The sequence below is a fragment of the Rhea americana genome, unplaced genomic scaffold (genome assembly GCF_003343005.1).
Source record: "Rhea americana isolate MKP2758 unplaced genomic scaffold, rheAme1 scaffold_17, whole genome shotgun sequence".
Classification (NCBI taxonomy): Eukaryota; Metazoa; Chordata; class Aves; order Rheiformes; family Rheidae; genus Rhea; species Rhea americana.
Window position 1 is genome coordinate 103391 of NW_028185816.1, and position 24379 is coordinate 127769.

A 24379-nucleotide genomic window follows, 5' to 3' on the forward strand; every position below is an offset into this window, starting at 1 on the left:
GTGATTTATCACAAAAAGGCATCAAGGTGCCTTTCTCCAAAGTAGTTATTTTTATTTTGTTAAGTTTTTGCCAGATTATAAACAGTTAGTGCTTAGGCAGAAGAATCCAGAACCTATCRAGCAGCTGGGGCTATGAAATGCCGCATACTCTACTGACTGTAAGCGGGACTGTGTGTGGTGTACTTGAAAGAGAAGCTATTTACTTCATTATCTATATTTCTTTGCTTTTYTCTTWTAGGGCAGGGCACTTGCATTGGATCTACATGGTAAATTTAATTTAAAAAAATTTAATAACTTCTACAGAGTTATTTAAAATGAGTAATGTCTTTGAACTGTAAGGAGGATTTACTTGAAGTGAGAGGGAGGGAAAGCAAAAAATGACCTATAAACATGCAGTGAAACAGGAGCGGAACACTGGACACAGATTTGTTTCTTCCTCCAAGATTTTTAGGGAGAGGGTGGAGGACAAATCGGGGCGATGACAGGACACACAGCAGACGGGGCTTTTTGCAAAGGAGACAAAGTATTTGACTCCCTGAGTGGTGCTTTAAGCTGTCGGATTGGGCCAAATTACATCAGCAACGGCAAATRTTTGGCATGCGATTTGGTAGTGAAATCACTTTATTTTTGTTATGCTGCAGACATTTCCACAAACACACGATTTTTCAGCTTTATCAGTCAGGAGAAGCAACAAACCCCAGCCAAAATAACATAATCAGACAGTCTAAATAAGTCTTTTTCAGGCATTTGGGAATTTCGGCATTTTGGCTCGCAGGGTAACAGTAGCTTTGCGTCCGTACTCTGGCAGAGCCGAGCTGTTCCCGCGTGCCCCTCGCCTAACGGCTTTGCCAGTCGCGGCAGGAGGGAGCTGTCCCGCCCTGACCCRCTTTCCTGGATGTTTTTATAAGGATTCCCACGGGGCTGGAGGGTGGCACCCAGCCGCTGTCGCGCATTTGTCGCTGACGTTGTCACCGCGGGTGGCTTAATTAATTGGAGGGGAGCGAACGGCCGGGCCAGGGCCCGCTGCCCGCAGCAGCGCGGGTGGGGGGYGAGGGCGCGAGAGCCCCGCGCGGGCGCGCGGTGCTGCGGCGCTCCAGCCTGGCCCCGGTCGTGTTCGCCTACCGATAGGCGAGGAGTCGCGTAACTCTGGGTWCCAAGAAGCGGTTAAGCGTGCGGCTGCTCAAACCCAGCTTGCAGACAGTGAGGCGATTTCCTGTCTCTCGCAGCRCGGGTCCTTTCCAAGGTTCCCACGCCTGGCCGGAGGAGCGGAGTTTGGGGGAGCGGCGCTGCGTTCGTTCTTGTGCTCACCGGTCTCTTTCAGAGATTCCTACAGATCTGCATTTACCTAGAATTTCTGGCCGAAGTAACCTAACCTATGCTTACCATTCCAGCTCTCTAAGATACTTGCCTTTAAACCCATCTATCTGTTGCAAGGTGTTTATTGACAAATAATCAGAATTTATGCCACAGCCTGACACCATTACAGTTTTCTGAATCTTTAAACCTTTGACTCGTGTCTGGACTGTTTGGGTGGGTTTAAGCTGTATTTCAGAACAAACCTTGCAATACCACCCATATATTTATGTGCCTAGAATACCTCCACAACTTCATGCTGTTCCTTTGGCAGGTGCCTGCATTTTGCTCTGAATCTTCCTGAGCTGTGAGAGCCCCTTGGGCACCCGGATGAGGCTGGGTGGTGGTGGAGGGAAGGACAAGCATTCAGTTACTTCAGCTTGCAGAGGAGCAGCACTTCACAGAAATTTTAAACTWGAGACACACAGGAGCTGTGGACCTGTTGTGTTAGGCTCCTAGGAGATGAGCTGGGAGGGATGAAGTGGGTGATGGTGGCATCTGGGACTGACTGTGAGCCGTGCAGCCTCGCACTGCTTCCTCCTGCACGAAGTTGGCCTTGCACCTCGAAGGGGAACAGAAGTTACTTTTCCCACTTGACTGTCACAGAGCCCTTGCTTTAATGAGCAAACTTGTGAAATATGGTCTAGATTAAATTRTGAAGGGGTGTTGACATAGTGAGCTAGGGAACCGTGCTGCCTCCAATGGTGCTAGCAATAGCTTGCTGCCAAACCAGAGGAACGTACGACGTGGGATTTTGGTGACTGCTGTTGSAGGCCAGTGCTGCTTGACACTTACTAAAATTTGAGTGCTGGATTGAGGGAGTACAGATGCAACAAAACCGGGCTGTAGTTGCTTTGAAAGGTAGGATTAGAATTTAAAAAGATTATGAAAAGTTGAAGAAAAAGCCTGAGATCAAGAGCACAAAACTTATAAAAACTACTAGAAAATGATGACCCATCTAAAGAGGGAATGAAGGTTGGTGCTTCATTCSCTCTTTAGGCCAGGTCGTCATTTTCTAGACGTGCTGGGCCCCAGGCACCGGCATGGGTAGTGGGCGCAGGCGAAACGCCAGCTGAAGTGCGTTGTCCGGGTCGGAGCCCGTGTGCAAGGCAAGACGCGGGTGARCTAGAGCAAGCCCAGGGCAGCAGGAGTGGGCAGAGGTCTGTAAGAGTGCTTTCAAGAGGACTTGTGCAGCAGCAGGTACTTGCATTTTGCGACTGCCCACGTGCCCTTGCTGCCTGCGCCCTGCGGCGTCGCTGCTGGATTAGCGCGGCGCGAAGAAGCGGCCGCGGCGGGGTAGATCGCAGCCGAGACCGGAGCGCGCTGCAAGGGGCGGCCGCGCGCTTCCTGCCCAGCGCYGCGCGCCGCCGGGCTAGCAAGTTACGTGGACCGGCACGTGCCCCTCTCGTTCTGGGAGCGTCCGACCCTCAGCCGCAAGGACGGCTACGCGCCTCCTCTGCTTCAAGCCAAGAAAGGCTTGGCGTCGGTGCCCGGAGGCTCTGACGCCCGGCTTTGGCGGTGCGGTACGCTGCCCCCGGGCTGCCTTGCTGGGTGGCCCGAGGGTGCCGTTTCCTTCCCCCGCTGTCGGAAACGCCCCCGGCCCGTCGCGCCGAGGACGCCTCTTCTCGGCCTGGTTGTCCAGGCTGCTCTAATTCATCCGGCTTGTTGGCGCTGTGGGATTCGGCAGCCCTCGGAGATGTTGGCCACTCAGTTCTGAGTGTTTTCAACTTATAGATTGAAACGTAAGAAAGAGAATCGTTGACTATACATASTAAACTAATGTATGCAAGTGATCGGTATAATAGGCCAAAAAATGTCAGATTTTGGCTCTGTAAAGCGATATTTGACTTTACTAATTAAGTGGCAGTTAACGCTGGCACTGGCAAATGCAATGTCTTTGGAGACTGCACTTTTAAAAAAAAATATGTAAAGGTTGATCTGGAAGAAAATAGACTCTAGAAACCCAGAATTGCCTTTATATAGCATTAAATTTGGGGCCCAACTATAGTTGCCATACACTACTGTATAGTCGTTCTCCTTAGGAAAGTTAGAAATGATGGAATTAGATGACTCAGGCCTAAAAAAAAAAAGGGGGGGGGGAGGAAATAAAGAAATAAAGGATTCTGACTCAGACATGACAGCTAGTTCTGTATGAGCTCATTTACCCAATACTGACTTTTAAAAATCAAATCTGAATTTACTGTTGGTTAATAATTTGCCTAGTATAAAGATTTATTTTAAAATATCCTGTGAAATGATGTCAAAATTACTTCACTCAAAGTTCACTTTAAAAAAACRGTTTCTGAGATGCAGATTATGAAGTTTTGCAATTGTTGTTTAGTTAAAAATTGTAGGTTCAGTATAATATCTCTTCTTTGTAGACAGACCAGGCTGTAACAACAGTATTATTATTATTATTTTTTTTTTTCAAACGTGCTGCCAACTTCTGCCTGTAGTTAAGCCATGGTTGGTGTCCAACTTGTCTGCATGCTTTGGATGCCATAAAGATTGAGAAATCCCTTCCTCCGGGCCAGTCCTCTGCAGCGGGCGAGGGCGGCTTGGTGGGAGCCGGCGCGGCAGGGTCCCTCCTGGGAGCGCCGGGAGCTCTGCCCTGCCGGGCAGCGCTGCTCTCCCCTTCCAGCTGTGGTTGCCCTCGGGCGTTTGTTTGTTTGTTTGTTTGTTTTCTTGGCTAACTTCTTCAGGATGGCATCCAAGCACTCTCCTGTGAGTGTCTCTGATGTATGGTCTGTTCCTTAGAAACAGCAGAGTGTTCCTCATCAGATGATGTGCAGGTTTCCTTCAGATCGTTCTAAGCATGGTGAAGAGGAACTGAAAGTTTCCAGCGATACTTTTTTGATACCGTGTCTGCCGTTTCTTTTACTTATTCATGCAAATTGGTATAAAAGCCCTGGGATTGACTCAGCATACTGAAGATGACCAAGGCCTCCTAAGAGAGCTCTTCAGAAAGGCTCCAAGTAATTTTTTGACAGCTTTGGTGCATTAGCGAAGAAACTTGGCTCTATTAAACTGAATGTGTGCAGCCTTCTGTGTGTGCGTGTTGCATAGCAGCCTATAAGTTTTAGATGTCTTTCATACCATTGCTTTCATTTCAAACTATGAGAAGGGGTTTTATTGCACAAATCTAATATTAGTCAAAATATTYGAGACACAGATAGGCTGATGGACAAATGTGTCTGAATTCTTCCAGGGAAAATGGAAGCAAGTGGTGTTTCTCTGTGCAGAAACTTATCTTCTGAAAAAAGAGAGAGGGGGGAAAAAAGCCCAGTGAAGAGCCAGATGAATGCAATAAACGTACAAATGTTTCACTTTGGCTTTTTGTCCAAATGAAAAAGGAAGTTGGTGCTGACAGTTCCTGCGGTCCCGGGGCCCGGCACCGCGTCCAGCCGTGAGCGCAGCCGCTGCGGGTGCAGCCGCGGGGTGGCTGGAGCCGAGCTTTGGTGGCCCCGAACCCCCGTGCAGTCTTTTGAGAAGAAAAACAGCGATGTTCTTGTTTTCACCTTGCCACCCCCCTCTGCACTCAGGCTGCCCAGGTGGTGTTACTGCCTGTGTGGTGGTCGCTTTTCCAAAAAYGTCCGGTCAGCAAGGGCCAGACAGCTTTAATAACCTTTTAAGGTAATGTTAAGTAGATTTGGGGACCGTGGTGCTTTTAAATAAAGTGTTTGCGTAACTCAATGGAGAAGCTGAGTCTTCCATTAACATACATTTAATTGAATATTATTTTTGTCAAACGAAACACTTAACCTTGCTAATGTTACAAGTTTGTAAAACATATTATAATAGAGGAAATATATTTTTAAAATTTACTTAATTTTTGTAGGATCAGATGAATTAGCAACTTCTACTTTTTTTTTTTTTAATTTCCTTTGAAAATACAGGAAAAATGACTTTTTCTTGTATTTGCATATAGTATAGATTTGTAAATCTCGGAAGTTTATGGGATATGTTTCAGTATCTGGCCTGTTCCTAAAAGCGAAGAAATTAATTCTTGTTTTAGCATGGCACTGCCCCCCCTTACGTGTGTGTGCGTGTCTGTGTTTCTGTACGTAAACACGTGCGTGCGCGCAGGCCAGCGGACACGCTCCCCGGCCGCGCGGCCCGTCTGCGGTTTCTGCCGCTGCTCGAGGGTCGCGCTCGGCGGCCGTTCCCGGGGCCGACCGTGGGGCGCGCGGCGGGCCGTGCGCCTGGCCCCCAGCCTGCCCGTTTTAATAACGTTTTCTCTCGAGAGAGAAAGTGTCATATATGATTTTGGTTTTAAGCGATTTTACTTGAGCTGTAATGTTTGAAGTGTTAAAAACTGTAGCGGCTGTCGGAGGATCCAGGGTACGTCTGGCTGCACGTCTGTAGCCGCTGACTGTCAGTGAAGCGCTGCGATAAAATCTGAGATTACAAATGTCAGATAAGCTGTAAGTCGGTAAGCCATGAATGTCCTGCTGAGCAGCCGTGCTCCTGCCAGAAGCGTTTTCATTGCTAGTGAAGAGGATGAAGTGAAAAGCAGCTTCTGTGAGCTGTCTGCTTTGGATGCTTATGCAGCTGTTTCTCTTTGGAGCCTTTCCAGGGAAACAGTCACTACTAATCCACAAAACGCGTTGTTTCATCACATTTCATGGCTATCTCACATTGCATCACATGTAGCTCYATCGCGAATAAGCACTTGCCCAGATCCATGGAGGATGTAATCCCATGAAGCTGGCCACGTTAATCCTTGGTGGGTCTCTGCTGCCTTTGGTGTTGCGCCATGGCCATGGCAAGCCCCAAATCCTGTGTTTGCATGAAGGAGGGTACCCGAGCCCTGRGCGAACGGAGGAGGAGGTGGCTTTGCCGTGGGAAGGCAGCACTGCCGTGGTGTTGGCAGAACCTGTTGGGAGCAACCTAGGCAGCACAGGCGGGCTGGGGACACCCCTTTGCACCTGTTCCTGGTGGCAAAACACGTTCCTGTAGGCTTTGAGTGCCAGCTGTTGGTTTGGACACATGTTGCATGTAAGGTAAAGGAAGCTGAATGACTTCAGTGGTTGAGCTTTGCAGCTCTGTCTGCGCTAGGCAAAAGCGAATGAAGGTGCTCCGCAGACACGCGCGGCGTGCGGCTTTCCCGGAGCGGGATGCGGATGCCTGCAGTCGCTGCGGGGCTGCTCTGGGCTGTGAGTGCCCCTGCCCTGTCAGCGGCGCTGGCCCCACGCCGCGTCCCTGCTCCTGTCCTCCCTCCTCTCCCTCCTGCTGAGCCGCTGGTGCAGGAGCTTGCGTGGAAACCTGTGGCAGGCACAAAAATGCTTCCACTTCTGGAGAGCGACTTGTACCGTCATTTAGCTCAGCGCACCGTGGTGCTGTACAGGGAAGGAACACGCACTGGAGGTTTCTGAGATACTTCTGAAACAAATTCCTGGAGAGAAAGCACCCTCTCTTACGGTCAGATTGGCCTCCTTTGAAGTCTCATCAAACTAATGAGACTTGCCAAAYACTCAGTATGTTTATATTATATGTGAAACTTTTCTGACATGTTTCAATTATAGTTGAGAAAAAAATCCATGAAATTACCACTCCATTTCCATTTAAAGATAAATAATGCAATGAACAGTGTGTGGCTGTGTRTGGTATATGACAAGATTTATACAGAAACAGGTATTACACTTTAGAGAAAAATATAGTACTGTGTAACAGGACTATGGAAACAGTGCTTACTCAGCAGCTTAAATARTCAAGATTTATAAAGTATGCATGTGCTTACTATTACTGTTCTGTTTTGAAAAATAAACATTTACGTGGTTTAGTTAGAACTTATAATTTTAAATTGAAAAAAAATCCCRAAGTTGTTTGCTGGCCACTACTACTGGCCTGTAAGTTTGCATTAGATCTGTTCAGTGCCATTTTTACAACTAGTAGTCTRAAAATGCACTGGTAAAAGTTTAAAGCTTAACTCAAACCAGCATATGTATTTATATAATAATTTATAAGTGTCACATTTTCCTTGTTGCATCTGTGGTATTAGTAACTAGTAACATTCATATGCAGGAGAGGATTTACAGGAAGGTGTAGGGAGTTYGGGTGATGCTGCCTGCAACATAGCWAAGCRTTTTGGAGCGAAGGTGAGTCCCTGGCATCGGAGCCGGTGCCTTGGGATGCCCGTGACGCCCGGCTCTTCCTCTGGGCCGCTGACCTCGGGGTGGCGGCGCGAGGCTGCGGTGAGGGTCGGGGCACATGGGGTCCAGGTCCTGGCTCCGTGCCCCCGGGTGCGTGTGTCATCTGCTAGAGCACAACTGTTCAGTGTTTTTAGCTTGGATGAGATCTTTGGATGAGAAACACAATATATGTGCAAAGGTAAATTATTTTTATAATGGATAAAGGAGCAAATTAGGCATTTTTAAATCATGTGTGTTAATCAGCTACACAACTGGATAACCGTGTTTTATCCCTCCTCGTTCTTGCTACACCGCTGTTTGCTCCTGTCTTGTCTTACTGGAGGCCCTAACCTTGGGGCAGCCGATTAAATGCACAGAGACGTCTCTCTTGGCCAGAAGTATTCACACCGGTTTGCAGACAGAAGCTCAGACCTTTCTGTTGTGAAGTCCTTACTAAGGAGAACATCTCTTGCCTGCGTTGTTACCTCGCGCTGGCACAGTACGCGCTCGGTGTAAAACACCGTAGGTAGCGCCTGATGCCACCGTGGTGTTTCTCCAGGCAGGCGACCAAAGTCTGGCCGTGCCCTTGTTCCTGGACAAGGCGCCTCTCACCTGCACGCGGCTTCCCCCTTCGACTCCCGCCGGGACGGGGAGGGTGCGGGAGCTCCGCGTCGGCCCACTTCTGCAGCTGTCACTTGGATTAGCTCGYGGAGGGCGCGCTGCTCAGCCCGGTTAGCGTTCACCTTTTTGGGTGAGGATTTGGCACCGTTGAGGCAGCTGAGCCGTGAATGGCGACAGGGCGTCAGGAGCCGCTGGGATTTGCCAGACCCCTTTGCTAGCCTCGGGGGACCGATCCTTCCACGCTCGCTTGTGCGGTGTCTGCCGCCTGCAGAAGGCTGCTCTGGGTTAAGTTGCAAGAAGTTAATTGCAAATGCGGCCCCCGGGGAACCAAAAGCCTGCGGTAACARGAGGTGAAATAGAAAGTTGTTCAAGGCTCTTGCTGGAATGGCAGTGAGACAGTTCGTGTGTTACAGTTTTGTTTGCAAGCGGAGAGCTGGGGAGGGAGGGCAGAGAGAGGACGGGTGCTGTCTCCTTCCTTGCTTAAGGTAGGAACCTAAACCTAAACACAGTGGGAATTACTTTTGCAACGGTTTTGTGCCAGTTTTGACCCCAGAAGTTTCAGAAAGGGGATGATGACGTGCCAAAAGTAAGCTCTGCATCAGTGGGAAATGTCTTTGATTTATTAAAGAACAAATGGTTCCCAGACATAGATAAATATGTTTATGGAAGGTAACCATGGATGATAGCAAATATACAGCCATTTTTCACTGTGTCTCTAGGCAATTGGAAAGCTATTTTGTCAATGGTGATAGGAGGGTGGAGAGGGCTGAATCCTCCTTAAAATGTTAACATGCTGTGTTGCAGAGCACCAGGAGGAACTGTCAGTGTCTTCTGCGTGGGTTTTATTACTTGGCAAGATCCCTTATGACTGTATCTCCAAAGACTGCTTTTTTTAAATGTTGCATTTATTTATATATAATACAGTTTGTTAGCCAAAAAAAAAAAATAATAATAACCAACCCGTTATGAAGCCATGTATGGCCTTTATTGTAAAACGTTTCTGGGTAGCCGTGAAGCAGCCCCGTCCTTGTCCGAACGTGGAGTTCCCATRTAAATCATAACAAGTATGTGCAGAAAGGAGCTGACCCAGGCCCTGCCAATAATCCTGCTCCTCAGTCAGGACAGCGTCTGCACTCCATTTGCTTCCTGTATGTAATCACATCTTCTGGTATTTTTCTGATATTTAGCATGCAGTGAAGAGYGTTCTTCTGAAATTATGAATTAAGTAAGTTGTTCTGGGTGGAAGAAAGAGGAGGACATGGCTRAAGTGGCAATCTAGCTTTAAATTATTTAGTATCTTTAGTTAGCAAAACACTTAAAAGCAGCAGCACCTCACAGGAACTTTTCTTTCAGTGAAAATTTCACTGCTTTATTTGAACAATTCACACTCTTATGGTTGGGTTGGACAGAAATCAGTGCCAGTTAATTTTCCCGTAAGATGTTAAAGTTGAAAATAAATGAACACACAAACCAAAATAAACCAGTGGCCCAACTTTGCGGAAGAGAAGTGCGATGGGAAGCAGGCTTGCATCCCGCGAGCCCTGGCTGCAGGCGGTGCTTGCCCTGAAGCCGTCATCGCTGTCCGGCTGCGTGCGAGGGGAGCAGAGGAGCGTGTCGGGGGCGCAGGGCGGGCGGCTGAGCTGTAGGAGCCGGTGGCTCTAACTGGTTTCTACTAATCAGTCAGGAAAACCTAAGCACTAGATACGTGTGGGTTTGGTGGTGGTTTTTGTTGTTTTTGTTTTCTGGCAATCCTTTGCTTTCTAGCCGGTGGAAACTTACAGCTTCATACCAGTGAATGAACTTAGGCTACTATATTCATGAGATGAAGGAGAGAATAGCTAGTAATATAAGAGTAAAAGCTTATCGTAGATTTGTCTAACAAGCCTATCAAATGTGCACTGATTTCCTCTTACCCCCCACCCCCCAAAAAAAGCCTATACCAAGATCAGTTATTTCCTTTCCCTTCCCTGTTATGTATGCTGTAACTATTTTCTGCACATAGTTTTGGAAAGCAAAATGTAATCGAATTGGAAGCATCCAGGCAGAGATGCTATAGAAGTGTTTGACTTTTTGCTGTTTTTCCTGTTACGTCTTTTTAGCAGCTACTTTTATGCCTGCGTGAAACATAGGTTATCCTCTGTTATAAAATGACTGAACACCATGCAGCAGAGAAAATTTGAATGTTTATGGATTTGTTTATTGATTTGTAGTAATTTACCTGAATATGCTCTCAGTACCGTAAGTCCAGCAGTGTATCAAGTCATACTGAAAGAATTAAGTGGAAATCCATTCCAAACTCTATGTAAAAATCTCTCTTTTCTCTGATAGTGTTTAATTATCGGTGGTGGCCCGTGCGGTTTGCGGACTGCCATAGAGCTTGCCCTGCTGGGAGCCAAAGTTGTGGTGGTGGAGAAGCGGGACACCTTCTCACGAAACAACGTGTTGCATCTCTGGCCCTTTACAATCCACGACCTCCGGGGACTGGGAGCAAAGAAATTTTATGGGAAATTCTGTGCGGGATCTATTGATCACATCAGTAAGTATGGGGGGGCCGTGGGTGCTGCTCAGTCGAGAGGAGCAGAGAGGTCAGAAGGTTAATGGAGACTTCCTTGATTTGCCAGAGAACTCATTTACCTTGCTCAAAATACAAATAGGGTGGTCTCCCTCATTTAAGCAAAATAGCAATTGCACAAATGACATAATCATATACAGAGCAGCAAGAGGTGTTTAGAAATACTCTTTTTTAACTTTTTGTTTAATCCAACCTTGTTAAAAATAGATTTTCACTGCAATTTTATGAAGAATCTTAGTATTCATTCTAGCACAGTAAAGGTAGATGCAGCCCTTTAATGAGGAAATACGTAAAAGTGTGACAATATGCAAGGAAATAATTTTCTTACACTGAGAAGAATTTTCTCTCTCCAAATGGCCAATGTGATGGGCGAGCTGATTGTTTAAATATCGTTAAAAAGGAAAGCTTCAAAAAACCACTGGAATAGGTTTTAACACCTATGAGATTACGTGCAGCAAAAGGAAAATGAGACAGAAGAGAATAACATCCTGGGCTGGTTGCTACATTTTAATTCGTCACACTACCTGGTTTTGTTAACACTACCTGGTTTTGTTAACAATGGATATCAGTGGGTAACACCTGTACTTGCTTAGGTATTAAATATGTCTTTGTTTGTTACCATCCACAGGTATTCGACAGCTTCAACTTATCCTCTTCAAAGTTGCACTTATGCTAGGAGTTGAAATCCATGTGAATCTAGAATTTGTGAAAGTTGTGGAACCTCCTGAGGATCAAGAAAACCAAAGTATGTGTATCATAATGTGAAAAAGAGCTTAAGAAAAAACAAACAAAAAATCTGTCTTAAATGCCTCTCCGTACACAGTAACTTCCTTTTATGTCAGACCTTATATGAAGTCACTCAATGTCGCTGAATTACGTTTAGAAGTTTGGGAGCCCTTGGTACTTATTAAGCAAAGTTTGCTATGTCAAAGGCATGATAACTATCGTTGTGACAGTACACTGATAATACTTAAAAAAACAAAACAAAACAAAAAAATACCTTGCGCTATGTCTTCTGGCGTGTGTTTGAGGCTCTGTAGGGAGTCAGGGAGTCTGGTGTGGCTTCTTGGTATCTTCTTACGAAAACAAATTTTTAATGATAATATAAATATTGAGGATGGATTTTAAGTGTGCCTCATTTTGCTTTTATACTTAATAAAACTCCCACTGGCACATGGAGTCTTATCAACCCTCTTACGCAAGATTCTTATRTAAAATAGATGAAGATTTCATTTCTGTTTTTTCAGGATTAATATTTGGGGAATAGTAGTAAGAGAATATTTGAAATTTTTACTTTAATTAAAATAGTATGTTATTTCTTGTTAAGTGTTCATGTAGTAACAGTAAAATAAGTATATTATCGTAAGTAGTTAAAGCACAAATATAGTTTATAAATATGGGCAATACAAACACTTTCAGATTATCTATTTTGTGTTAATGCAAAAACTAAATTTACCTTTATGGGTACACTTCTTTAACTTTTGTGTAGAAGACCGGCTTTAGAAGTATTGACGATGGAATGCTATTTTTCCTCTTATAAAACCCAACATTTCCTTGCTGCAAATGTGTGCACTGTCCCGTTAAGGTCATTCTGGGGCTATTTCTGTAAGAGTGAAGTGCTTAAGTATATTCCTGTGATACAGGCCTTAGAGGAAGTGTAGTGCATTAGGTGATCCAAATGAAGGCTTCCCTTTTTTGTTGCCAGCTTATAAGCTTAACGCCTTGCTAATGTGGTCTGCATATACCTTTGACTCCAGCAGAATTTACCTCCATCAATCTGAGGCAGAATTCAACTCAGTTGAATGAAAAATTGACTGTTTACACTAATGCCTTTCTTCAAAGTCTGAATGCACGACTTCATTGTATTCCTGAAGAATAAATAAATGCTGCTCTCTGTGTTTTTAGAGATAGGTTGGAGGGCTGAATTTCTCCCAGTGGATCACCCTCTGTCGGAGTTCGAATTTGATGTCATTATCGGTGCAGATGGCCGCAGGAACACACTAGAAGGTAGGTGAATGTGTCCTTGTAGCCTTAAAAGTGTTTTTTGGGGGCCTTTTGGAAGGCCTGAAAGCCAAGAGAGAACAAAAAAAGCAAAAAGCTACCTTTCAGTCCACAGAAGTCTGGGTGAAAAACATTTCTTATGTGATGTCTTCTTCTGTTAAGTTGTAGCTCAAAATGAAGACACTTAATGTCATTACTGATTCTCTGCACTGTATCCATCTACACTGCCCTCCAGAGTGGGTCATGGTACCATTACAGTTCCTTCAAGGTTAAGCAGTAACACGAGGATTTAGCTTGAAGGGGGCTGGCAAGAGGCATGTCAGGAGCTGCGTGTTCTCTGCTGCTGTGCCACGAGTTTGGGCTGTATGTCTGAGCTAAGCACCAAACGTTGACTGCCAGGGAGCTAACGAAGGCGTCGGAGGCGTCGCTCTTGAACGGTGGTGATTAATTTCAGAAGCAGTTACTCTGGTAACAAATCCAAAAGATAATAAGGGAAAAAAAAACCTGCTTTGTTGGYGGGAGCCGTTGCGGAGAAGTCTGGTGGCCCAAGCCTCTCGGTGAGCGCGGCGCTGACTAAGCGCCTGTGTCCCAGGATCAAACCTGCTGCTTAGTTATATGTTCCCCTTGTAGCTTTAATTATATCCRTGTTATTTTCTTCACTAAATACCCCATTTCCCTTTTTATTAGCTTCATCGTTTGTGTCTGCTTATTCCTCTGTCTGCCGAACACGGTATACTTAGTATTAATTCCTTACAATGCTTACATTAGAAAATGTTCCTTACTTAAGTAGCCAGACATCAATTAAAACAAAATTAGTCATGCCTTGGCTGCAGACTCTTCTGAGATGATTATCATAATGCCAGGGTCTAAGAGAATATTTGGTGGACTGAGGACTGTTTACATACAGAAGCTAGTATTTTCTTGTTAAATTTATCCCAATGAAATAATGAGGCTGAAACTCGCCTCACTAGCTAGAATGTTTCAAGAAACAGAGAAGAATTCGTAGTTGATTAATTTCTTAGAAATCCATGTATTCTCTGAAAAGTCATCTGCAGCTGGTTAAAAAATCTCGAAGGACCCTCTGTCCTGCTTTGCTCAGGTGTAAGGAGAATACAGACATGGGAAAGATTAAAACGTGTGATCACTGGACTATGGTTTAGCATTCTGTTTTGTCTGTGTCGGAGGGGGAAGCTAGGATGGTGTGAGAGAGCAAGTAATTTAGCATGCTGACCTGTGTCAGTCACACATTGGGAGTGTAACAGTTCACCCACAGAACATTTTTCAGAGCCTCAAAGTCTTTGGAGAACATCATTTGTTGGTAGTGTGTGCACCTAGCGCTGTTGTGCAAGATTTTATTTTTCAGATTTTTCTCTGCTGCTTTTGGCTSTTGATCTCTTGCATGTTTTTTTCAGAAACCTTTTATCACCCATGTACCAAAAATTCCCTGTTTGCTAGGTAGTGTGTTAAAAATGATTAGATTTCATCTCCGTTAGAATTCATCTGCACTATTTCCCATCTCTTTCCTTCAGTCACGATTTGTGTTTAACTTCTGCTCAYGTTCAGGTGGTTCCCCTGCAGCTCCCCATCGCAGCTGGCAGCGAGAGCACGAAGCCTCTTTGCATTTGGGGCAGCCAAAGAGGGAAGGAGAGATCTGCGACGGTGCGCTGGCGAAGGGCAGAGCTGGACTTGGGGAGGAGGCCACGTTGCCTTGAGCAGGCTCTTCCTTAGAGCTGGGCGTGAAAAGTTTCATGTGTTTTTAATTATTTCTTTTCTTTGCTTATCAGGTTTTAGAAGAAAGGAGTTTCGTGGAAAGCTGGCTATAGCTATCACTGCCAATTTTATAAACAGAAATACAACTGCAGAAGCTAAGGTAGAAGAAATCAGTGGTGTCGCTTTCATCTTCAATCAGAAGTTCTTCCAGGACCTAAAAGAGGAAACAGGTGGGTGGATCTTCACTCTTTCTATGACCAAATCAGACAGACCAACTCCGTATCTACCCCCCAATTCCTATTAACCTCAACTTAAATTGTATTTAAGAAAAACAAGTGATGAAATGCTGCTGATTTCAGGATCTTGCAGAGGGAGATGTCTGTGGTACAATGGAAGGTTATTTAGACTGGACATCACCACATCATAGCTTGCTTTAATATTTAAGGTTTTTTCAAATGCAAAAATGCCTGACATATACAACATCTTTAGAAGAACATTTCCGGAACCCAGGGATTTCCCTTGCAATGTGGTTTGTTTTGCTTGTATCTGTTCATATATTGGATGGCTTAAACCATACAAAAATGCTGTGTCCTTCTAGGAGTTTTATTCTTGCTTTTTTGATGAGCGAGTCTGATAAAACTGAAAAGAAACGGGCTTGAATTTGACATAGATATTAAGATATAAACTATGAATTAAATCTGTATGAAAAGAGGTTTCAGAACAGTTGCATCCACTGTCAGTATAAGCAATTCAATTTTTTTGTTTACAGCAGATATTTTATTACAGTCAATACCAGAATTCCTGGTTAGGCTAGAGCTTTATCAACCTGAAAAACAATTTTTTTCACTAGCTCCCCTTTTCTACTTTTAGGAAGATTGTTACGGCTGTAGTTAATTGACTATTCCTTAGTGGGATACTAAATAAATTATTCAGAGACAACTTTTGTTGGGTAGGGCCAGTCTCCCGTTTTGTTTTTTTTGTCTGACAGCATTTTGTCCACAAACCTTATCTCAGCTAGGGAAAGTGAATGTATCTCATATAATGCAAGAAGGAAAAACACTTGTTGGGGATCAATCAGATATTATTAGTAAATGACACTGAATGCTCTGTGCTTCATGACAAATGTATTATCTTCTTTTCAGGAATTGACCTGGAGAATATTGTTTACTACAAAGATAGCACTCATTATTTTGTGATGACAGCAAAAAAGCAGAGTCTTTTGGACAAAGGAGTGATTATTAATGTAGGTAAAAATCCTGGGCAAAGACTTACTTTATTTACTGGGCCGACAGTAAGTGTGAACATCTGCATACATGTAGTTCTGTGTTACAGAAGGTGTTTATAGACTTTCTAGGTCACTTCATTAAAGCTCAGGTCACTTAGATGTTACTCTGAGTCCATCCCAACACCTCCAGTCAGCACAGAGTTCCTGAAGGGAACTGAAAATGATACTTCCTAAATTTGTCAGTTCTGAAACTGGCTGAAAAAGGATCTTGGCTTGCTTTGAAATTGTGTAGTGTTGTCATCACACCACCAAATAAAAACTTCGTTTATTTAAAGGTTGATTTTAGCCCATCTAGGTCCAGTTTTATCAGACAAATAAGGAAGTGTTAAAATCTACCCTGTGCTGAAATTCTGAGTTCTCCAGCGTAGGTGAAACATGATAGACGGAGGGTGTAAACATGATGGCCTAACTTTTTAAAATCCTTGGGAATTTCTGAGGCACTTTGAAAGGCATCCTTTTTTTTTTTTTTTTTTCCCCCTCTCTTTAAGATGTCAGTTTTGTTTTTTGTTTCTAGAAAGTGTTCTGGCACTGTTTAAATTCCTCTTCCTGGAGACCCAGAGGAGGTCAGTTTTTTTTTCTCAAAAGCGCCAGAATAGCTGAGTACAACTTCCCGAAGGAAGCGCGTGTGGCGAGCTGTCGGGAAGCTGCTCGCCGTGGGCGCTGCCCCGGTGCGGGGCCGTCTCGAGGGGYGCCCCGGGGCAGAGCCGCGGTGGGCGCAGACCCTCGCCGGCCGGGGCCGCTCCCCCGACCCGCTTGGGTCTCGGCGCGGGAGACGATCTGGCTAAAGGCAACTGGGCTAATAGCGGTTCTCGTGGCATCATCCCCGCGATCATCCACGATTAAGCTGTAAATAGAAACTGCCGTATTAATAATCCTGGGGTTTAAGTTGGGTGACCCGCAGAGGAAAGGCCCTTCACCCTGCTGGCTAAAAAAAGGCAATCCAGAGTAACGTGGCAGAAGAGCTTCCGCGAGCCACGTTTGTATGTTTTGTTGCTGAGGTTAAGTCACATCCTCAGGCTGAGACCAGCGTGTTTTGTCGTCGGCGCGTGCCCAYGTTTCTGCTCCCGTGTGGTTTCAGAAGCAGGGTGTGCTGTAGCGGTAATAAACAAAAAATGATAATATCTCTTGRTGGGACGGAAGTCAAGACACGGAAATAACACGTAGCCAAGGTGTTATCTTCTGTTGCAAGTAAAGCTGTTAGTGTAATGTCAGGGTAGGCTGTTCCAGTTTGGGGCAGCACACAAGCTACGTTCACCTGCTGACAGCTTTCCTGCGGAGGTGGCACGTCTCCCTTGGTTCTTCGTGCCGTGGGATGCGTGTTTGCCACGCAGCCGCTCCGCGGCTGCCGCGCTCTGGTCCAGAGACAGGCCTGTCTCACCCTGCACCTTCCTCCCCTTGCAGGACTGTGTTGATACCGAGTTGCTCCTCTGTGGGGAAAACGTGAACCAGAGCAATCTGCTGTCCTACGCCAGAGAAGCTGCTGACTTTGCAACGAATTACCAGCTGCCTTCCTTGGATTTTGCAATTAATCACTACGGGCAACCAGATGTAGCAATGTTTGATTTTACTTCCATGTATGCATCTGAAAATGCTGCACTAGTGAGAGAGAGGCACAGACACCAGCTCCTGGTGGCGCTTGTTGGAGATAGTTTGCTTGAGGTACATCTGGGAAAGTCTTCCAAACAGTCTGTTTTTTTTTTTTTTTTTTAATCCAGCCATTCTATCTATGCTCCAAAACCAAACTTTGTCTTCTATTACATGTCCTGAAACAATGGTGCCTCCATTAGGGTAGATTTTTTTTTTTCTTTTCTATCTTTTTATACCCTAGTTTCATGTTAGTAACGAATGCTGGCTGGCAGTTGCTGGCTGAGAWTCTGTTTTGCTTAATGCAGGTTATATTTCTGTCTGAAAACTGAGCTGTGTGTCCTCAGCCTGGGTGCCTGGCATAACTCTCCTGACTTCAGTCAGAGAGAAAAACTTGGTCCAAGTTTTTACTCTAGTCTCTTTGCTTTAATATGTTCTCTTTGTGGAAAGTATGTGTTACACCTTTTTTTTTTTTTTTTTTACTTATGTTGACAGCCTGAAACTTTTGAAAAGATCAGTTCAAATCAAAATTAAGAGATGAGAAGAAAGGCATCCCCCCCCAAACATTTTTTTTTTAAAGTCAAGTTTTTTAAACTTGACTAATTCCTGAATATTGAGTAATTTTTTTCAGCCTTTACCTTTTGAGTCCTAGAAAATTTTTTTCAGGTAGAAGATTAAAAAAAAAAAAAATGAAAGCACAGTTTTTCTCATTACCTAAGACCTGGAGGAGAAAACCCTCTAAAACATTAGAAGAGTTGGCATTGTTGTATTTTGACTTTTTCTGGACTACTTTTCTAAGACACTATGAAACCATYGACTCCAAATTCACATTTTAAATCACTGTTCTAATAAATCCTGAAGAAATTACTTGTTGTTATAACAAGTAATTAAAATGTAAATACTTTTTACAGCCCTTCTGGCCCATGGGCACTGGCTGTGCAAGAGGCTTCCTCGCTGCTTTTGACACRGCATGGATGGTGAGGAGCTGGGCTCAAGGAAAACCCCCGCTAGAAATTCTTGCTGAACGGTGAGTGCTGCTTGGGTTTCCCCCGTCATTTTTAGAGTGGTTTCAGGAGCAGCACTGTTGGTTGAAGATGGTGTAAGATGCAACAGCAGCAGCAGCAGAAATATTCTGCTTCCCTGCAAAAGTGGTGGCGATGGGTTGGAGTTGGCCATTCCTGTAGGTTACTGAACAATTTCCCAGTAACAGTGACTTGCCTGCCATTGCTCTCTAAGCTGCTGTGCTTTGATACAGAGATCCAGCAACGTGCACAGCATGGCTTTAAATCACTAATGGCTAGTGTTAGATGTGAGCCTCAAGGAGAAAACACAGAGGTACCTTGCAWCAAAGGACTAACTAATCCTCCAAACATCTTAGCATCTTTAGGTTTATTAAAAAAATAAAAAGATTTTTCACTGAAACAAGTGCAAACAAATATTTTTAAGAAAAACAGTTTTCATAGTTGATATATGTGATTTTTAACTCTTGTTTTTCAGCTTATAAGCCCTGACGCCCTCTTGTTTGCACTGATAAATGTGTGGCAAAGAAGAAGTGCTGTAATGCTGAATCTTAGGTTTCTCTGTGCAGTGTCTCTCTGATCAGACCGCAGCCCTGTTGTTAACCGCYCCGGCAGCTCTGGTGTGGCAGTGATCTGGTGGCCAAAGTTGCTGACTTTGGCTTGATGGCAGCTGCCCCGCTCGGCGGCGGCYGGCCGGGGCCGTTTCAGGGGCAGATGCGCAGCAGGGGTGGTCACAGTTGCGGTAACGTGAGTAGGAGCATTGCTAAATACGGTGCTCCGAGGACCCTTAGGATAGGAGCCTGTRGGATGACTCAAACGCAGCACAGTCCCAAGTGGAAAATTGAACAGCATAATAAAAAAGGCCGTAGTGGTTACGGGAACTACGGAATGACGGGATTTAGTGCTGTTATGTGGTAAAGGAGTTATTCCTTGGGTGGAAGTTAAACCAAAACCAGATGACTCTGCATGATGTAATCTTGGGTTTCTCTTGCCCCCCCCCCCCTTTTTTTTCCCTCTTGCTCACTCCCCCCTCAGGAAAATGTGGGCATCATTTCTAAAAGTATGTCTTTTTGTTATCCATTTTCTGTCTGGCATGCTTCTCCTGCTGAGTGGGGATAAGAAATGGGGAAGATGCATTATACTTTCAGTGCATAATACTTGTCCTGGCAGAATCAAAATAAAGCTGCAAGTAGTTGAAAAAATAAATAATCTTTATATAATCAATATTTTATAATCAGTATCTTCTACCTCTTTTTTTTTTCTCCKTAAGAGAGAGCATTTACCGACTCTTACCCCAGACTACCCCTGAAAACATTAACAAGAACTTTGACCAGTATACCATTGACCCAGGAACGAGATACCCAAACTTGAACTCAAGCTGTGTTCGACCTCACCAGGTCAGTACTTAATAGGCTTACTTATGAAATGACAATCCATTTTTGTGCTTGTGTTTTTTCTTTTTTTGTCCAAGAGAAACATGGCCACAAGTAGAAAGTGAGCATGAGTAAAATSTTCAGGAGACTCATTGATTTAGATTCAGCTGTTGATAAAGTTAACCTAGAAAGATCCTCTTTTCCTGCGATTAATTTTAATATTATGCTACAAATTGCTTTTCCTTGTAGGTGAGACAATTATATGTTACTAATGAGTTGCAACAATGTCCTCTCGAAAGAGTAAGCTCCATTAGAAGATCGGTGAATCTCTCAAGACACGGTATGTGACATCTCATGTTTGGTGCGACTTAATRTTTGGAGTTTTCTGAGCACACAAAACCCAAGTGAAATGTTTGCTTTCTTCTGTAAATGCAGAGTCAGATATTCGACCTAACAAACTTTTGACCTGGTGTCAGAAACAGACGGAAGGGTACCGTAACGTTAATGTCACAGACCTGACTACCTCCTGGAAAAGCGGCCTTGCGTTGTGTGCTATTATCCATCGCTTCAGACCTGACCTCATGTAAGTGGTGGGTGCAGACTTTGCAAGGGTGGGGTGCATTCAGCCCTATGCAGAAGTGTAGGGCAAGACCAGCCAAAGCAACGCTGATAATCCAGTGTCCTCTTTTATTGTGGATAGGTATTTTTTTTCTTTGGTTTTGTTTTTGCAAGGAGGTGCACATCATTGYCAGGCTTAGGGAAGACGGTTGTTTTTTGTGTTTCTGTTTTTTTTTCCAGATTTAGTGGAAAATGCATCGCATTTAAAATGCARTGTTAGAGGTAGTCACATGGCTATTTAAAAAGAAAGTTGTAGTGCTTGGAGAACGTGAGTTGTATTCCCATGTCCCTGGAGACAGGTTTTCAGGGTCTGCTTTAAACCACAGCCGTAGTGGGACTGTCAGGAGCCATCCTTAACATGCTGTTGTCGTGGCTGTGACTGTAGCATAGATGGACTGAGGCCAGGAGGGTGGCACAGGAGATGGTAGCTTTGCACATGGTTTGTACAGGTCTGTGCAATGCCCTTTTTACACYGATGGGTTGCGGGGCCTGTTGGATGAAGTCTGTAGTGGAGAGAGAGGCACTTCTGCTCTCCCGGAGTYTCCAAACGGCAGCGGATGCAGTCACTTGTCTTCCTGCATGGACCGGTCGCCCCCAGACTCAGGAGCGCGGAGGAATTGGTGTCACCCGCCCTTTGTGGGGGATGCATGAAAGGAGTATTTGAGCTTTTTTTGTGGCATGTGATAAGCTGGAAAAARCACAGGACTGATACCCAAGAAACTTGTTTGTGCAGCACTGCCTGAGGAAGAGCTCACATGGAAAGAATAAGATACTTCTTGCCTCAAGTTAGTTTTTAAAAATGGGACTGGCGGTTTTGTAACCATAAGAAGAGAGTGAGTAGAAAGCAAAGCAATCCCTGCTGTGTGTGGAAAGCAGTTCTTCTGAGCGCAGCTCTTTTTAGAAAGTTAAGATAGATTTATTTTCATGAGCTAACAGACCTCCTGCAGTTTTCCTAATACTRTGTTCGTATTTGTTGGCTTTTTATATTAAAAGGGACAAGTGAAGGACGCGGCCGGTGGCAGCTTTGCTGGCCCCACCGCGTGGGCCGAGGGGCCGCCACCGGCAGGGCCGAGCGTCGGCTGGGTTGGCGGGCAGCGCCGCCTCCGGGCTGCCCCTTCGGAAACGCGCCCTCGGGATTCGGGGAGACTGCTCCTGAGTGGAGCCTGGCACTGACGCGGGTGGTGTTGGGGTGGTGGAGGTGGGGAAAAACCCCTTTGGGGGTTCATCAGCTCGTGTTCCTTACGAGGAGAAGGGAGCTGCCCTGGCCGGAGCGTAGTTATTTGTTTACGTGTTTATTTTAATCGTGACTTTTGGGCGTTGTTCAGGGGAGTGAATCGCAGAGTAAGTACAGAGAGCGGGTTAGGTGACGTGGTTCCAGGTGTACGATACGGGTGTTCAGTGTGCTGCTGAGCCCAGCCGTGACGTGGGCAGGAGCTTCTCGCCTGAGGCGTGCGTGCAGCGCTGGAAAGAGTCTGTAGCGCGTGTGCGCGCGGGTAGCGCGTTTGCTCGAGCGCCGGCCTAAACGCGCTCTCGGCGGCTTTGGTTTTGAGCGCAAGGCCYCGCTGACACCAGCGCCTTGTCCCCGCAGCGACTTCGACTCCCTGAACGAGGAGGACGTTGTCCAGAACAACCAGCTGGCGTTCGACGTGGCCGAGCGGGAGTTCGGGATCCCTCCGGTCACCACCGGCAGGGAGGTGGGCTCCGCCGGCGAGCCCGACAAGCTCAGCATGGTCATGTACCTCTCCAAGTTTTACGAGCTGTTCCGAGGCGCGCCGCTGCGGGCCGTGGGTAAGCCAAGCCCGGGCGTCCGCGGAGCTGGGGAGCGGGGCCGCGACCCGCCGCGCTCGCGTGCCGGCCGCGCCGTGCAGGAGTCGCCTCCCGCTTAGGAAAGGCCACGGGGAGCGGAGGGAAGCGTGATTTCGAGGAAGGGTTTTGCGGGTCCGGGGTGGTCCCCGGGAGCAGGAGCAGTTGGTTAACTACTGCTTGGCGTCATGTTCGCCTATCAGGTCACCAGAGTCACTCCCGTCTAAGAATGACGTGATCTCTACTGCATCATCATTCCTGGGCGTTTCTTTCTCTTTTACTTATTTTTTATTTTTTTAACTACTTTGTACAAAGTCATTTTTATTTTCCYAAGTTTGTCACACATAATTGCTACCAGTGTTTGACTGAAAAAATCTAGGYGTTGAGAAAGCACTAAAAAAAGAAAAAACAAAAAAAACCAAACTACATATATGCTAATCAGCCTTTTCTGAACAGATGCTGGGGACAAGCAAAATGGAGAAAATAATGACCTTTGTTCAGCAAAATCATCCAATTTAATCTTCAATAATTACATCAATTTAACCTTACCAAGAAAACGAGTACCAAAGGTAAGTTGTGAGGGAAGAGTTGCCCTATAAATCTTTCTCTTTTTAAAAGACAAAAAGAAACTTTTGGGCTCCGAAAGATGTATTTTATATATCCAAATCTTAGAAGATCTGTAGAAAGAGATTTATGAGCATATTAAGAAATAAAGTAAGATTCCACAGTAAACAAAGCCAGTAYATGCACCCACTCATCATCACTATGATGTTTGTGGTACTGAACCTGAAACGTTGTCGCTGTCTCATCAGTGAAACATTAATAATAGTTCCAATGAAACRTTCCTTGCAAATGAAATACTCCTAATCCCAGTGAGAATTCAGGTGTACCTGGGGAGTGTTTGTATTCATTGCCCATGTCAATCCTCTTTAATGTAAATAAATGTAAGGGCATACGTTTCATTTAGTTTGTTCGTAAGTTGTAGTTTTCAACTTCAAGTGTTTCAGAACTTGGTTTCAATACCTATATTTTCTTTTAACTTTGCTTTTTGGAAATTTTCCAGCAGGTGTTTTGAGGAGGTTTTGCACAATGCTAGACATGACATTCTGTAGATTTTTCAAGAAGATATATTGGAAAGGGGAATTTTTCTAAGCATGGTTATTACTGTCTTTAAGAAAATTAGTGGTGTAGTTTTATATTCCTTGGTTAAATCTATGACCATAGTATTATATATCCTTTCAAATAATTACTGGAACTCTGTCTGGAAGGCTTGTTATTGGAGGGGTGGGGTGTATGTGTGTGTGTTTTTTAAGTCGAAGTGGTGRTTTTAACAATTTGTGGATGCTCTCAGAAGCGTGGGTATTGGTAGCTGGTTCTGAAGGGGAGCCCTCCAGACCCTTGTGGATGTATAAACCCTGCAGCTGTGACGGCCACTGGGCAGAGTCTCTAGCACAGCTCTAGATCTGGCTCTGAGGTGGTGATTTATTCGGGCACACCCGTATGTTTTTCTGTGTCTTGCTTATTAAGGAAAATATGTTGGCATGTGTCCCCAAAAACCCACATCATGCCTGTCCTTGTTGCTGTTGAGAACTACAGAACATGGAGGAGATGGGGAGATCTTAGTTAATGCTGTCTGACATAGGACACTGAGAATATTGTCTATRTATTTCTGAATGGGTGATAACCGAAGGTTTCCTATGATTTAGTTTAACAGCTACTCTAATAAAATTATTCAGTAATAAATCTCTTCTACCTTCTGCGTATTCATTAACTCTCGGTCCTCTTCTGAAAAGAGACCCTGAGGATGGGCTTTGCTTTCACAGTGAAGCCCACCCTCATTTTAACATCATTTTAAGTGRGGAGTGTCTGTAAAATCTAGCTCCAAGTCAGCAGTGTCTCTCTGGAGATTGCGCCAATCCATCTGCTGCCATTTAGCCAGCACAAGTTAGACAGCAGCATGTACTCGGCCACCGGAGTTAATTTGTTAACTTCTATGTTCCCTGAAAAACAGCTTAATCCAAAACARTTTAATGTTTGAGTTTCCTGAGCAAGCCTTAAACTATATAGCAACCATGATAATTCTTAAATCCTTTTTTTTTTTTTAAACAGACCTCCTTCATACTTAACTTTATTGCTTCCTTATGCAGTATTTGCCAATGCAAACACTTGCAAAAGTACAGATTTCCCACTCCTTTTGACTTCAGTGTCCTTAATAAAAAGGGGAGTATGTGTATGCACTACAGTTTTTGCTGTGTTAATATATTGATTTTTAAATTTGCTTCTATCTTATCTTCTAAGTTTTTTTTTTT

The 24379-nt window shown here is 44.8% G+C and overlaps 1 protein-coding gene across 1 annotated transcript in view; it reads left to right on the top strand.

Moving 5' to 3' along the window:
* Positions 1 to 24379, top strand: part of MICAL2 (microtubule associated monooxygenase, calponin and LIM domain containing 2) — a 111988-nt gene that overhangs the window by 25578 nt on the left and 62031 nt on the right. The window contains exons 4-15 of the mRNA XM_085300817.1: positions 10434 to 10641; positions 11306 to 11422; positions 12583 to 12684; positions 14463 to 14618; positions 15531 to 15631; positions 17075 to 17332; positions 18169 to 18284; positions 19547 to 19673; positions 19899 to 19989; positions 20085 to 20232; positions 21856 to 22055; positions 22527 to 22639. Coding sequence (XP_085156943.1) covers positions 10434 to 10641; positions 11306 to 11422; positions 12583 to 12684; positions 14463 to 14618; positions 15531 to 15631; positions 17075 to 17332; positions 18169 to 18284; positions 19547 to 19673; positions 19899 to 19989; positions 20085 to 20232; positions 21856 to 22055; positions 22527 to 22639 — 1737 coding nt within the window. The remainder of the gene's footprint in view (positions 1 to 10433; positions 10642 to 11305; positions 11423 to 12582; positions 12685 to 14462; positions 14619 to 15530; positions 15632 to 17074; positions 17333 to 18168; positions 18285 to 19546; positions 19674 to 19898; positions 19990 to 20084; positions 20233 to 21855; positions 22056 to 22526; positions 22640 to 24379) is intronic.